The sequence below is a fragment of the Mytilus edulis genome, chromosome 2, assembly GCF_963676685.1.
Source record: "Mytilus edulis chromosome 2, xbMytEdul2.2, whole genome shotgun sequence".
Lineage (NCBI taxonomy): Eukaryota > Metazoa > Mollusca > Bivalvia > Mytilida > Mytilidae > Mytilus > Mytilus edulis.
Window position 1 is genome coordinate 85,395,279 of NC_092345.1, and position 17,331 is coordinate 85,412,609.

General features: G+C 29.4%; 2 protein-coding genes across 2 annotated transcripts in view; one reads left to right on the forward strand and one right to left on the reverse strand.

Moving 5' to 3' along the window:
- Positions 1–14,232, reverse strand: LOC139513214 (leucine-rich repeat-containing protein 46-like). The gene is made up of 7 exons (XM_071301505.1): positions 14,120–14,232; positions 8,331–8,418; positions 5,961–6,072; positions 5,546–5,708; positions 4,822–4,891; positions 1,911–2,074; positions 1–625 (listed from the first exon to the last, which is right to left on the reverse strand). Exons 1-7 carry the CDS (start codon positions 14,172–14,174, stop codon positions 471–473), a joined length of 807 nt encoding a protein of 268 aa, XP_071157606.1. The 5' UTR covers positions 14,175–14,232; the 3' UTR covers positions 1–470.
- Positions 14,179–17,331, forward strand: part of LOC139513213 (hydroxyacylglutathione hydrolase, mitochondrial-like) — a 25,279-nt gene continuing 22,126 nt past the window's right edge. The window contains exon 1 of the mRNA XM_071301504.1: positions 14,179–14,299. Within this exon, the coding sequence (XP_071157605.1) occupies positions 14,245–14,299 (55 nt within the window). The 5' untranslated portion in view covers positions 14,179–14,244. The remainder of the gene's footprint in view (positions 14,300–17,331) is intronic.

Genomic DNA, 17,331 nt, shown 5'->3' on the forward strand with positions numbered 1-17,331 from the left:
TTGAAACTATAAATTTATTTGATCATTCTTATAAATATAAAATTAGTAATTTTTTTTGCAATATAAAACTAAACATTAATAAAAGTACAAAAATATTATAAATATACAACAAATATACAACAAATCACATTCAAAACAGGTGGGTTCAGAGTTTTGGAATGAAAAATACAACAATAATCTAACAATAATTATACATGTCAAACTTTTGATAAATTTTGATCCTTTTGGACATCAACCACTGGTAAAAAATTATCTCAGTACTTTTTAAAGTTGGTCTCTATTAATTCATATCACATTACTTTTGTTTTGTTAAGTTCGCTCTTTTGAAGAGTATTTTTCACTGTCCGTGGTGATATGTATCATCAGTTGATTGCCTGGTTACAAAATGCCTCTCTCAAACAGTATAATAACCTGATATCATTGCTTGTATTGAAGGCATGTAATGCATTAATTATAACGTTCTCCATTGATCAAGACTTTTGTGGTCTGCGACTTGACAGAGGTAAATGAGTTCGTTCTCTTATCTCATCCAGTTCAGCAGTATGATTATGGTGGTCCTTTAAGCCTTGTTCCATACGTCTCTGTGACCTTATTAAAATCTCAGTTGAAAACGATTGTAGAGACTCTAAAAGTAAACAAGTAAGCTTTTGTTCTGTTACAAATATTTGATAAATATAAATTGTTAATAGTGTTGCTCTATGACATTAAGCTGTAATGATAATTATGGACAACTTTTGTTGTTCTGTTTACTTTGACTAATGAACTATGAAAATGAGGTTCATGAATAACTAAGTCTATTTATAGGTAAAATACGTATAAACAGATAAAAAATCTTAACAAAATTTCCTTTTACATACATTTTTTGTACTAGCTTTTCATCATAATTGAGCTTCTGTCCAAGTTTGGTACAAATCCAGGATAGTTTAAGAAAGTTATTAAAATTTAAAAAAAACTTTAACCACAGAGTGAATCCTGGCAGAAAAACTTAAGTCCATTGATAAGCAAAATACGGAAAAACAGGATTTTTTTTTACAAAATTTACTTCTGGATACTATTTTATGGTCATAAACAAGCTTCTGTCCAAATTTGGTAGAAACCCTGGATAGCAAAGAAAGTTATTAAAATTTCAAAAACTTTAATCACAGAGTGAATATTTGTGGATGCCGCCAACGAAACAGCCGACAGAATGTAGGATTGCTATGTCTCGCTTATTTGACAAAAGTCAAAGGCTCGACAAAAAGGCTGTAAGATAGACATGTTCACCTTAACAATCATTCCATGTGTCAAATATAGTATAAGTATACGGTTATACCTACTGAAATAATATGAAGTAGGAGCAACCTGTATAAGTAAATGAAGTTGGTATTATTTTCGTAGTTTGAATTGATCTCATGAATCCTGTCCATTTCATCTTACTTTTATTTGTTATTATATTGTGTGTTGCACTATAGGCTAAGGTGTGGGATGGGCACATGCAAACATATAACCAACACTCTGTATGTATCTTTCCAAGTGAGGAGCCTGTTTATATATTGACATTTGTTTCGTTATATCATTTGTGTTTTGTTATTATGATTTAGTACATGAATCAGGCCTTTTGTTCTCTCCTTTGAATTATTTTACAGTGCTCTTGTCTGAGATTTTTATAGCTAGGTATGCTGTAATGGTTTTGCTAATTTCTAAATACCATACAGTGACCTACAGTTGCCAACTTCTATGTCATTCTCTGTCTCTGAATACCAAATATCACATTAGATTTAGCACTTGCTGTTATTGTGGACTCAAAAAAGCTTTATACATATAGTCAACAAGCAGCCCTAAAATATCATATCAATTAAAATCGATCAACCCTATATGCATGTTATAATAATTTTTTTCAATAAACAGTTATAAATTTTGAGAATATATACCTTTTTCCTGAGGCTTTTTATTTGGTGAAACTAATTCTTCCTCTGTTTCATCTTCTTCTTCTTCATCACTACTGGCCTCCAATCCTACTTCCCTTTTCTCTTTAGCTGAAATTTCCACTTCATCAAGTTGTCTCAAATTAACCAGTTCTTGAATCATTCTACCTCTAAAATAAAGTTGTATGGTCTTTAAAGGCAATGTAACAACTCATGTTTAAACTTCAAGATGTCATTAATTACTGAGAAATTAGAAAAAAATTGCAAGTTGTACTTTTTATTGCAAACCCCACTCTAGCTTGGAAGTCGTAAATTCTATTCTTTAGAACAATATGATAACAAATAATCCAAGAATGGAAGCACGGAATTTGTCTAAGAGAAAACAATCCAAACCAAAAAGCTTCAATCCAAGAAAATCTCCAGAGGACGCTACAGCTAGCCCCTTACCAATAGGTATGGGATAATTGCAATCTGTAAATGTAACTTATTGTCATAATTGATTTCATTAGTAGTAATCCATAGTTATCTGTAAATAACAATATTGTGATGTTTCAATGTCTAATTGTAATTCTGTATAAAACTATATGCATCAAACTATTAATTTAATGGTTTATACAGCATGAGATGCATATATAAAAATTGAATTCTTCTTTTTGTAATTTTTTAGGGAAAAAAAAAATATCATGCACTCATTTTAATAATGAATCTGTGCTTCATACAAAATGTGCTTCAGTCCACCCTTTAATACCCCTACAAGAGGCTGTCAGATTGACAGTAAACTGAATATTCCTACAAGAAAATGACATTTGCAAATCTGACCCAAAACTGTATCAAGTAAACAAATAAATGAATTTTGTAGGGTTCAGAAATGTAAAGGCTATATTCAATCTAAGCATCAATTTTCACTACAACACAACAACAAAAAAATGACAGTCGTGAAAAGAGGACTTGACCTTCATTAAACTACGGGAAACAACCTATCTCCCCAGCCGACGATCGTACATCACCAATATGATAAATAATATTTTTCTTCAGAAATCTGGTTAATAAAATTATAACTAGAGGCTCTAAAGAGCCTGTGTCGCTCACCTTGGTCTATGTGAATATTAAACAAAGGACGCAGATGGATTCTTGACAAAATTGTGTTTTGGTGATGGTGATGTGTTTGTAAATCTTACTTTACTGAACATTCTTGCTGCTTACAATTATCTCTATCTATAATGAACTTGGCCCAGTAGTTTCAAAGGAGAAGATTTTTGTAAAAGATTAAGATTTACGAAAAATGGTTAAAAATTGACTATTAAGGGCAATAACTCCTAAAGGGGTCAACTGACCATTTCAGTCATGTTGACTTATTTGTAAATCTTACTTTGCTGAACATTATAGCTGTTTACAGTTTATTTCTATCTATAATAATATTCAAGATAATAACCAAAAACAGCAAAATTTCCTTAAAATTACTAATTCAGGGGCAGCAACCCAACAACGGCTTGTCCGATTCATCTGAAAATTGCAGGGCAGATAGATCTTGACCTGATAAACAATTTTACCCCATGTCAGATTTGCTCTAAATGCTTTGGTTTTTGAGTTATAAGCCAAAAACTTCATTTTACCCCTATGTTCTATTTTTAGCCATGGCGGCCATCTTGGTTGGTAGGCCGGGTCACGCCACACATTTTTTAAACTAGATACCCCAATGATGATTGTGGCTAAGTTTGGTTTAATTTGGCCCAGTAGTTTTAGAGGAGAAGATTTTTGTAAAAGTTAACGACGACGGACGACGACGGACGCCAAGTGATGAGAAAAGCTCACTTGGCCCTTCGGGCCAGGTGAGCTAAAAAAAAGCATTCAATTCTTAAATGTTTATACTTAAACATGAAATATACTGTTGATAAATAGATATGTCTCACTTTTTTTGTTAATTTGATAATATAATGCAAAAGTTAATATCAAAATGGCAATATGTAAACTATACAAACACAAAATCAGTCAATGAACCATGAGTAAATGTGCTAACACAGCAGGGACAAATAACCTCCTTGGTAATAATAATTGCCAATACTTATGAAACTGAATACCAAATACCAAAAAGGTTCTCTGCAAATCTATTAAACCAAAACACAATTTTTTTCTTGTAAACTATGCAAGAGTTTGAAATTAAATGAACAAGATTAGTAGGGAAGAGGAAGGGACATGCAAATTCTGATACAAGTGCATCCCACTTATCATTCGCTTTAACAAAGGTGGTTCATCTTAAAACGATATAATTACAAACTTTCAGAAGTGCAAAACATTCAGTCAATAAATCATAACTTAGGGGAATGAGCCACATAAATTTTCTTGAAAAAAACCCAGTGTCTGTGCTAATACACCTGCATACCAAAATGTCTTAGCTTGGACCTATCACTAATGGAGCCCCTTAAACTAAGCTAATACAATAGATTGTTGATGCTGCTGCCAAAAACAGCATATCCATGTTTCGCTTTTTCTACATTGAATGGTATAATTTATTTACTTCTCTATGATCAGTTTCAAGAGAAAAGGATTATATGACAAGCTTATTACTTTGTTTGGTTTCTTCTAAATTCCTAAAGATATCTGTCCTATTTAGCATTCCAAATTCCCTAGTGAAAATATTGCTATTGTTTTTTAAAAACATTTGACATGTTTACAAAAAAATCTTACAATTAATGTTACTTATAAGTGTTTAGAACTTATGATAAATTTCAGTTTTAATGCATCTTGTGAACAGAGCTACAAGGATTTAAAAAGCTTTGGTAGCTTGTTGCTTAATCCAATAAATTATTATTAAAATGTGTATTTGATGTATTGTGGATTCATTATTGTTCATGGGGTACCAATTTTGTGCATTTTTGCAAGCAACAAATTTAAATGTTGAACGAAGTATAAATTTTACCTGTGATCAGGATGATTGCAACATGGATTCCCTTTTAAATTCAAAATAATCAGACTCTGTGGAAATTCGTCTGTAGAAAATAAAACAAATAATATAGAATGAATTTGATACATTCAGAACATCGATATGCCACAATAAAATATCAGATAAATGACATTCTTTATTTCTATTTAGTCAATTTAGTTAATTTAGACTTTGGAAGCCTGATACTGGTGACAAAACATTCTACACAACCATTATCTTGTCAGATGATAGTGTGAAAATAGACAAATAAATCTAAAACAATCATATAAATAAATAATGACAAAAAACTTCTTTCATCAAAGTAATAAGGGCTTCATACAAAAGTTTTTGCCGAAAAACTTTGGCAAATATATGTGACTTGCACAGGGAAGCATGCTAATTCACAATGATATAAAGTTAAAATTAGATTTATCAACTGCATCCTAAATTTTTAATGTGACAATTTCTAATTTGATCATCACATTATCTCAACAAGCTTTTCAAAATCATTAAATAATCATCTTATTTATCCTGAAATTACTCAAACAAATATTAAAATAGATAGTACATGTATCAGTTATATATATTTTAAAATGTATGTCGGTGGACAAAATATTAACAGTGTTGACTGCTTGGTACAGAATGACATGAATAAAGTATTTTGAGTTTTATGGCTGCACATCAAAAATATAGAAAACCTGATACTGAAACTTATAATTACCTATGTCAAAATTCTGCTGTGAGACACAGTTATGAGACAAGTCCAAGAAATGCAGTTTAGGTAAACAGTTGAGATTTTCAACCCTTCTAATTCTGTTGTCAGCAAGTGTCAAAAATGTCAGATTCTTCAGACATTCGAGATTCTCTATCTTTTCTATCAGGTTCTGTAAAAAAAACAAGGAGATTTCTGAACTCCTTACTTTCATTTTGCATCAATATTTTTTTTAAATTTAGGATTTTTTCATTAAGAAAGGCTCAGAAAATCCCAATTTTCTCTTTCCCAGGAACATTTATATCAGCTTGACTAGGAAATAATTGATTTTATAGTTCCCTCCTAAAAAAATGTTTTTAAAAGATATGTTAAAGTTGTCCAATATAAATTAAAGCAATCTAATTCTACTGTCAGTACTATTTACCACTTGTAGATAGAGGTTGGTGACTTTTGGTCCCAAGAGTTCAAAGCTATCAATTTTACCAATATTTGCTCTGTCTAATCTAATGCGTGATATTGCATTCAGTTCTTGCAATCTAAAATATACAATAAACAGCATAATTATGTACATGGAAAGCTGAATATACATTATAATTTATACTACACTAAAAATATTTAAACACATTATAATATTTAATTATTGATCAAATGTAAGTTTCTGTTGTGTTCACTTTAACTTAAAATTTATTCCTTTAAGTTAGTGGTACTTTAATTCAAAAGTTAAAAATGCAGGACATAATTTTAAAAAAACTGAGGAAACAATCTACATTTTAAAATATTTTTTTCTTTTATCTCTGAACTATTTTGTGACAATGTTGACTAAAAAATAAATAATTGAGGGAAGTGATAGCGATACAGATGAAAATCTCCAATTAACAGCTATAATTTTTAATCTTTAATATAAACCAATCATAGCAGAAAACCATAATAAATGGTTCTTGAAATACTAACAATAAGGGAAATGATCACTTTTAATTTAATGACCTTTTAAAAAGAGGAGGAACTGCCCAATGTAAACTACAGATGTTCACTGTTTATGTTTGTCTCTATGTTAAAACTGAATTCCAGAAAAAACAAGACAAAACTGATAGTGCATGATGACCAGTTTCTGTAACTTATACAAGCTTGATTTGAAATGGTAATGTCCCACACTTATTCTTAATTAAAAAATCTGTGTTTATAGCCACCTGAGATGACTTTTGAATTTCACAAATATGTTCTGATTAGATGACTCAGTTTTTCCTGTCTTGTGCTTTCACTAGTGTTACAAGTATATATAAATGTAAACGCAACTGACTCTTATAAATCAAAAGTATTGTGTCCAATTACAAGGTAAAAAGACACTGTATAAATCAAGTCAACAGCCACAGAGTCGCCATAAATAATAAAGATGCCGATGTTGTAAATTGTATAAGTTTCCAAATTTACAAACATTCAGTTTGCTATTATTTTCTTAGAAATATGCACTTTAAAATATCTTTTTCTTTTTAAGAAATAAACCACAAGTATTGGACTGATTTAATGATAAAAGAAATATTGCCATGGGAGACAACTTTTAAATAACCATGTTAAAGTCCAGGGGAGATAATTAAGCTGGATATTACAGCAACATATCAAATACAATATACAAATTTGATGAATATCAAGAAAACATGAATCATTACTCAAATTCCCTCTTAAAAAGATTAATCTGACTAATGTACTTGCATAAAGTGATGAAACAATGTGGAAAACTTAGAAAATTTGTTTTATTAAAAAAAAAAATAAACTGCTTTATATATTATATCTAGAGTTGTTCAAGCTTGACCCCCATTTCTTTCCAAAACAATTCAGGTTGACAAGCATATTATTTGATGTTAATTATGAATCCTAGAGGTTAGCTATATTTTAAACTGAAATATTAAATGCTAATATATATTAAATTCTCTTTCTTTTTATAATTGCCTGTTTTTCTGCAATTAATGTTTTTTTACAGATTTCAACTCTACCCCTTTTGTGATGAAAATAAGAGAAAAATATATAAAATATCAATTTAAATGTCTATTAAATTTTAAAAGTTAAAGCCACCTTTAATCAAGTCATGGACTTTAATTTGTGCAAGTTTTACCATCACTCATCATGCTCATACATTGGTCCTCAATGCTCTTCAACTTCCTACTCTATTTGGTCTTTTAAACATTTTTTTATTCGAGGTCACTAATGAGTCTTTTGTAGACGAAACGTGTGTCTGGTGTAAATATAAAATTTTAATCCTGGTATCTATGATGAGTTCATTTGCAACCACTGGGTCGATGCCACTGCTAGTGGAGATTTATTTCCCTGAGGGTATCACCAGTCCATAATCAGCACTTCTGTGTTGACTTGAGTTATCATTGATATGTTCATAATTATAATTTAACTGTTATTAAACAAAACGGGAATGTCTCGCTACATTGAAGACCTGTTAGTGACCTTCTGCTGTTGTTTTTTCTATGGTCCGGTTGTTGTCTCTTTGACACATTCCCCATTTCCATTCTCAATTTTATTTGTATTTTTGAAAAACTAAGGCTTTTCTACCTCAGGAATAGATTACCTTAGCTGTATTTGGCAAAACTTTTAGGAATTTTTGGTCCTCAATGCTCTTCAACTTTGTACTCTATTTGGCCTTTTAAACATTTTTTGATTCAAGCATCACTGACGAGTCTTTTTTAGACGAAACATACGTCTGGTGTAAATATAAAATTTTAATCCTGGTATCTATGACGAGTTTAACTGTTACTCGTAAATTTCCTTATTTCTACAGCACTAAACTTACACTTGATCATGGTCATTTTCATCATACCCTAATGGTAAGTTTCTCTTAGCTATCAAATGGAATGTTAATCTGACTGGTTTTGGTTCCTCTAAAATATATCAACAAATTTAAACAATTAATTTAATTGCAATAGTTTTTGATTCGTGATAAATAAAGTAACTCTCTGTTTGAAACACATGTAAAACAATTTTCTCAGAAGGGGTGCTAGAACCTGTTAATGCAATATTAAATTATACATGTCCCTGTCTTACTAGTTTTGTTTATTATGATAACATTTTAATGGTATACATTCAAATAACTAGTTATCTAAATTATTAAATACTGTGCAGATTAACCAAATGTGTAAAATACGTACATAGATAGTATAAATAAATGTTCAGGTATATAGTGTTTTGAACTAAATAACAAATGAAAAAAAACCACTTTCTATCATAAATCATTGTTATCACATGAAGAAGGTGGCATCTGTAGATTTCATACCATAAATTGGATAGGAAAAAAAGAAGTCCCTGTCAATCTAATTAAAATTAAATCCTTTAATTGCTCCTGTTCTGATATGTCGCGCGACATATCAGAACAGGAGCAATTAAAGGATTTAATTTTAATTAGATTGAGTCCCTGTATACTGTAGGACAGAAAGTCACAGGAAAAAGTTGAAACAGACAAAAAGTTACGGACAAAAAGTCACAATTCATTTTTTCTGATTATTTTTTTCAAATAAAAAACGATTATTTCTACAAAAATATTTTTTTATTTTCTTGAACTATATAGTATATAAACCAACTTTGTAAACAAAATTTATCAAAAAAATATCAAAGATGATCAAATAATTGTTTAAAAAAAAAAAAAGTCAAAGTGGCTTGACACTTAAATGGCTTCAAGAAATCTTTCTTTTGCATGATAAAAATTAAATAAATCTTCATTTTTCAAGTATTGGACACATTTCCTAAACTTTAATATGAATATATGCATTAAAATGTAAACATTTCAAGATATTTCTCTTATATATTAAAACAGATTATTAAATGACTGTGAAAGTAATAATTGTGAAGGGGAAATAACTGCTGATGAATGTACTGATGCAATTTTTAAGATGAAACTAAATAAAGCTCCTGGGCTTGATGGATTAAATGTTGAATTTTACAGAAAATTCTGGGAAGAATTAAAAACTTTTATAGTCGCTACTTTTAATTATTGTTATGAAAAAGGAAAGCTATCAAATACTCAGAAAGTAGGTTTAATATCCTTAATTTATAAAAAAAAATGACCCTCTTTCACTAGACAATTATAGACCTATAACTCTTTTAAATTATGATGCAAAATTACTCGCTTATGCATTAGCACAAAGATTAAAACCCGTGCTACCCAAAATTATAAACACTGACCAGAAAGGAAAAAAATAGGTATATTGGTTTTAATATTCGACAAATACAAGATGTAATAGATTACTCTGAGACTTTTAAAATAGATGGGGCAATCTTATTCCTTGACTTTACAAAAGCATTTGACTCGTTAGAATGGGACTTCATGTTTGAGACTTTAAAGAAATTTGGCTTTAAAAATAATTTTATTAGGTGGGTTCAGACAATGTACTCGGATATTAAAGGATGCATTATTAATAACGGGTGGGTTTCTACTCGATTCAGTGCTTCACGTGGAATCCGACAAGGATGTCCGTTATCATCGTTACTATTTGTTCTAGCAGTAGAAGTAATGGCAATTAAGATAAGGGAAAATAAACATTTAAAAGGACTAGAAATAAAATTAGACGGAAAAAGTAATACTCTGAAAATTTGTCAACTAGCAGATGATACTACTTTATTTCTTCAATCAAAAAAAGATGTTACTCTTGCAATTAATTTAATAGAAATATTTGGTACTTTCTCAGGTTTAAAATTGAATAAAACAAAAACTGAAGGTATATGGCTAGGCCAATTGAAACACTGTCGTGATAAATGTGAAGATATAAATTGGTGTACTACACCTATTAAAAGTCTTGGAATTTATTTTGGTCATAATAAACAAGAATGTCAAAAATTAAACTTTGAAAAACAGCTTTTAAAATGTAAAAAAATAATAACTGACTGGAGTAAAAGAAATCTTACTATTATAGGAAAGATAGTCATCATCAAATCACTTGTTTTGCCAAACCTAACATATATTGCATCAAACACTATAATTCCTAAAGAAATGTTGCAAAATTTTAAAACTTTGATATATAATTTTATATGGAAAGGCAAAAAAGATAAAATAAAACGATCCACACTTTCAAAAGATTTTTTGGAAGGTGGACTTAAAATGACAGACATTGATGTTTACATAAAATCACTGCATATCAGCTGGATTTTAAAATTAAGTGAAGATAAAAATGATAATTGGACAATCATTCCAAAATTTTATTTTAACAAATTAGGGAAAAATCTTCTTGTATTCAAAATGAATTTAAAAAGTATTAAAGACATTGATTAAAATAAGTTACAAAATATGCCAGACTTTTACAAGCAACTAATTAAAGATTGGATTAGTGAAAAAAGGAGGAAACACAAAATATCCCAAAAGATTTTTTGAAATTAGAAAACAAGTTTTGTGGGGAAATGATAATATTAGGTTTAACAGAAAATGTCTAAACTTTGACGATTGGATAAAAAGTGATATAATTACAATAAATGATATCATTGATGAAGAGGGTAAAATCTCTGAAACAACCATCTTATCTAAGCTTAAATATAAACAAAATTGGATAAACCAAATATATATGTTAAAAAAGGCTATTCCAATGAATTGGAAATTAATTCTTTGTACTGAAGAATCCATCAAAACTAAAGTTAAAGTTGTTAACGACTTAAAAATTAGGTACACAACAATAACTCCTTTAACGAGGACTAGAGAACTTTATAAAATGTTCAAACTAAAAGAAAATCACGAAAAACCGAACGGTTTTCTGTTGTGGGAAAAATTATTTGACAAAAATTTAAGCTACAAGTTCAAAAATAACTTTGTTTTCATTTTTCAATATCTCACTGATAACAGATTAAAAATGTTTAGATGGAAACTTATTCACTATATTCTGTCATGCAATGAACTATTAAAAAAGTGGAAAATTACTGAAGACAACTTATGTAAGCATTGTAAAGAAAAAGATAACTATGAACACTTTTTTGTCAACTGTTTATTTAATACAGACTTCCTAAAAATAGCAATGAAATTAATGAACTCCCTAGCTATAGACAAAAACATTATAAGTCTTGAAAATCTAGTAATAGGGTACAAAATTGAAGACTCAGCATACTTTGATATTAACTACATACTAACAATAATATCCTTTTCATTATATAAAGCATATTATGTCTCAGAAAAGAAAACAAAAAAAATAAACATTATGAAAATTTTCCAAAAAGAAATTTCAGATATTATTGAATGAACAATTTTAATAACAAAAATAATAGTAAGACAATTCTAAAAACAAATAGATTCATTGAAGATTTAAAAAAAAATCAGAATTAAATCAATTTAAATGTTTGAAACATTACTTTATAAAAAGTAAAAACATAGTAATTTGTAAACACAACTGTTAATTGTTTACAAGCCATATATGGTCATATTTATTCACAAGTTCAATCATGCATGTCGGCATGTGTTACAGATATGTTTGTAAAAATGTTCAACCATGCATAAGTAACGACATGGTACATATTGTTGTTTTATTCATAAACATTATGGGGGGGGGGGGGGGGGGGGGGGGGGGGGAAAGATAAACATGCGTTATCACGATTATTTAATAATTTATTCTAGTGTGGACAAATTGTGAATTGTGCACGCTAAAATGAATGTCTTAACTTGTGTAATACATATACACGACGACATACAATTGATCAGTAGAAACTTAAACAAAAATGGCATACTTACCAAATTTTATAAAATAAGTTAAATCCTGTTTATATAAGAATATTTAGACACAATCGATAATGCGATAACGCACATGCTTGCTGAAACAACACTAACTATGCCCAATTCCTTTCAATGGAATACGGATCATTTGATAAAATCGATAACGGAAAAGATTCCGGAAAAGTGTATAAAATCAGGGATGATTCCACTAAATAGTTTAGGGCCGCTTGGCGGCTCTTAAATCGGTCAGCGGCCCCAAAAAAATATTTGTGAATATAAATTCCCAATTCATTAAAATAAAATAAAAATAGGTATTTCAGGAAAAGTTTAGGACTTTATTCGTTATAGGTTGATAAATATAGTCAAAGTATAGATTTTTATGAATCGTCCTACATTTTGACTTTAGTGGACAATCTGATTATGTCATAGATATCTATGATTATGTCAACATGTGGTAAACAATTATAGCAGCCGGATTCAATTGATTAAAATGTTATGGGATTATTTGATCTCGTAAAAGTAGATCGCCTAGCAGGTCGATAAAAAAACTTGTTTGTCAAAATTGGTGTGAAATCAGACCTAGGCTAAGAGTAAATTCACAAATTTTGATATAATATTGATGAATCCATTTTAATGGGCGCCGATGTCGTAACAGCAGATCACCCAGAAGAGCTGCATGGTTATATAATTTGATGAAAATAAATTATTTTATATTTTGCTCTATTTCATCAAAAGACAAAAGTTTGAGCGTTTTTGAAAAATAATGTTGATGATTAGACCATTCATGAAATACGATATGTCACCATTTAATATGGAACTGTTTCAAAAGTAATGAAAATGATCCTTTCTTCTGTTTTAGAATACCATTAACTTTTGGACAATTACTTTCCGGCGCATGCACAAATTGTTTTAAGTTATCTATCTTATATAGTTAATAAGATAGATATTCATAAGATATCTTAATAACTTAGTAGCCCATCCGTAATTATTCAAAATATTACAACTTCTTAAATCAGTGTAGAGGTAAAACTTAATATACATTTTCCGTTTTTACAGGAAAACGGTATGATTTCGTCTTAGATTATATGCATAAAAAATTCCCAATGGGGATAAAAATTCCCAATTTGATGTTCAAGGGACCCATTTGAAAACACATGGAATCATCCCTGAAAATAAAGGAAAGAAATTATTTAACAAAGATCTGTATGTGTATTCACAATATTTATTTTATATAATTGTGAAATCAATTGTACTATAGATACTAATATTATGAATAAGTTATATCTTACCAAATAGTGCTTCCCTAAACTATTAGGTAAACTAACATGAGGGATACTAAGTTACAAGCTGTAAACTTAGTAAATTGTTACAGCAAATATGCAATAAAGATATTATTACGTTTAAAAAAAAAAAAAAAAAAGATTATTTTTGACTTTTTGTCCTACCAAATTTGTGACTTTATGTTCAGTAACTTTCTGTCCGTTTACCTTTTCTTTTTATTCCCAGAAAACTGGGGTGTACCCTGAAAACAGGGAATATCCCACTTTTTCTGACTTGAGCCCAACCCTTTTAATTCCTCCATATTCAATTATCTGCTGTATATATATGAACCAAAATTTAATTATGTAAGTGAAAAGGCAGATTTATATTTGGTGTTTCTTACTGAAAGAATAATACACAGTAGAAAAAGAAGGAATGCGTATACACAGATAAACTTAATTTGTTGTTTACATTGTTGTCAAGTGCATTTTGAGTTTTTCTTTTCAAATTGTCAAGTGCATTTTGAGTTTTTCTTTTCAAATTGAATTCTATGTATTCTTTAAATTTTGCTGAGATTTTGGATAGGCAAGTTTACTTTCAGACTGTATACTTAAAATATGATATAGGTAAAATCTTAAAACCTAATTTAACTTCTGTGTCTTCAGTCCCAAAATCGTCGATTTCGTTATCATACATTTTTATTTTCTAATTTACGAACCGGTCCCGGACAGACACTGACTGGTCATAATTCAGGACGATAATACGAATGTTTGCTCGACGACTTACGGTGATCAAGAGAGTTTTACAGGCTGTCAATACTGGTACACAACAATTCATTTATTAACCATTATACATTGAATTTTACATTGAACATTTATGCTTAACAGATATGTAGAGCAGTAAAAAAACACAAAATACACTAGTACGGTCATGATGGTACTGCTATAAAAATGTACAAGAGTTATCTAGTAAACATGCCTGGTTCAAGTGTAAAACTGTTTAGTATATTATTGGATCATTTTATATTGTATCAAACTAAATTGTGAATATAATGTCAAATTACAACTTCCTGCAAAAGCCGGTTAGTGTTAAGGTGGAGTTTTATTTTTCAGTTGTTACTGAGACTTCTATAACACATGTGTTATAGTAGTCTCAGGTTGTTATAACAATCGACTTAGCTAACTTGTTATGACAACTATAAGATAACTTGTTATAACAACTTAGCTTAACTTACTCATCAAAACAACTTAGTGAACTTGCTTTAACAACTTAGCTAACTCATGTAAACAACTTAGGTAACTCGTTTAAACAACTTATCTAACTTGTTATAACTGTAACGGTTTATTTCTTCCTCTGTGATATTTTATCCTGGGGATAATTTGTCACAGTAATTTTTTTCCAGACATGGTATTTTACAGGTATATTTTTTCCTTAGGAGTGAAAATCTATCTGTGTTCTGCAGATAGTATGTACAGATATATATTTGCCGTACCATATTTCACAGAACCTTGTAAAAATTAGTCCTATTAACTACTATGGAAGTTACTCGCAATCAATATATACCTGGCTATAATTATAAAATGTTTCACAAAGGTAGAACAAATTTGCATAATTTATCAAAGGGAGGTAATTATACACAATTTATATTTCAGATATTTTGATATAATATATTCCTGAATCTATTTCATAGTGAAATTTTTCCTTGAATCTTATTTTTTATATATTCATTTATATAAAAAGATGACTTACAACATGATTTAATCAGACGGATAACATTTCACAGATAAATACTATCCAGCTTTTTAATTTTGCTTTTGATCCAATTATATTGTTAAATGCTATGAATTATCTGATTTCCATATAATCAACAACCACATCTTTGTCCCCATACAAAACTATCTATATACATGTAGTTAAATAATATTCAAATTTTCCCATTACTGTTAACAGTAGTAATTAATGCAACTATATTTCTACCTTTACTTTTTAATTTATATTTGTACTGAGATCTGAAAACAACTCACATTTACATGCGTTTCACTTACCGGTACCTTATTTAATAATGCTATTAATTCACAATTACGATTTTTGAAATTACTTCTGAAATTCTTTCTTTTGTTTCATGATAATTTTCTTTTTAAAAGAATGATATTTACTTGAATATTTCAGGAAATTTTTTCAATGATAATTTGTGAAATTATTTCCCGTTGTTATACATTTTTTTAACAATTTAGCTTAAATTCAAATACACAATTATTATTTCATAGTATTTGTAAAGGATAAGTTTTTTCTAATAACTATTCAATAAGTTAACTACCCAGATAGAATTTCACAACAAAAGAAAAAATATCCCAGGGAAAAATTTTCCTCTGGATAAAAAAATAACAACAACTACTGTGACATTTTTTCCTCCGGAACAAATTTGACCCGGATATAATTTTGCTTTACTTTCTAACTCCTTATAACAATTTAACTAACAGTTATAACGAATTAACTAACTTGTTTAAACAACTTAGTTAACTAGTTAAAACAACTTAGCTAACTGGTTTAAACATGTTAGCTAAGTTGTTATAATGAGTTTGTTTAGTTGTTATAACAAGTTAGCTAAGTTGTTATAACGAACAAGATTAGCTTAGTCATTATAACAAGTTAGCTAAGTCCTGGAGTATCTCATATTATTTTTATAACTGTAGGATAATTGTGTTAAATGGGTCTGAAATGTTGCTGCACAAATAAAGTCCTGAAGTACCTTAAATTATTTTTATAACTGTGTGTATAACCATAGATGTAATATTACACTTTTTTAATTTACATCTATGGTATACCTCTCTGGAACATGCTAATAACTTGTATAAATGAATGCCCTTTTACTGTCAGGTGTCAAACAGTCCTTTTTTCGACTAACATTAGTGTCAAATTGGATAAAATTTTAAGTGATTTATCAAAATGTACTTAATATCGTGAATGGTCAGAGTCTCAAATAATGATCTGTTTTTTTTTCAAATTTTGGAAAGAATTTTACTTGATTCCTCTTAGTCAGTTGATTTTTTATTGTTATAAAGAAAATGTACATTTAAGCGTCATGCACCAAAAATTACTATTTATGTCATTTGACAATATTTAACTGTTATTTGTCATGCAGGTACCCCCCATCACTACTCTTATATATATGAATATTTCAGCATAAAAAGAATAAGACTTATGAAGTTAAGTTACTAAGCAAATTCAAACAGACCTTTATATATGCAGATGTCAACATTGAATGTGAATACATCAAGATGACCACAAATGCATGATAACAAATCATAATGACCTATTCTTAAAATTGTAAAGATGTTCACATTACAAGAGCAGACTAGCATACTGGAAAAGTTTAATTAGATGTGGACAGAGTTCGCGAAAAGTGTCAGTCCTCAGGATTTTACCAACAAAATTTTGCGTAGGACTGACACAATTTTAGTATTTTTCAATAGAATTAATAGTGAGGACCAGTAGATTTTCTTCAAGGACCACCAAGGGAAAAAAGATTTCGCGAACTCTGTGTGGAAATATGTAAATGAGGGGTTATACTCTCTTACTCCTGTCTGTCTGCATATCCTTCCATTTGTCCCATGAAATTTCCATCAGATCTGTCTCAAAAACTACAAACTAAAGCTTCATGTGCATGGCGTCATACTGTGTCATTACTCATCACTATTCTGTTTACCAAATATTCTAAACTTACTATTAAATAGCTATATTTGTATGTTATAATATGTGCCATGGTTTCAGATTCATCCCTAATCAATTCCCTGTTTAATTTTTTCACATTTTTCTAGATATTACAAATCACAGCCTTCTAAAATTTGATATA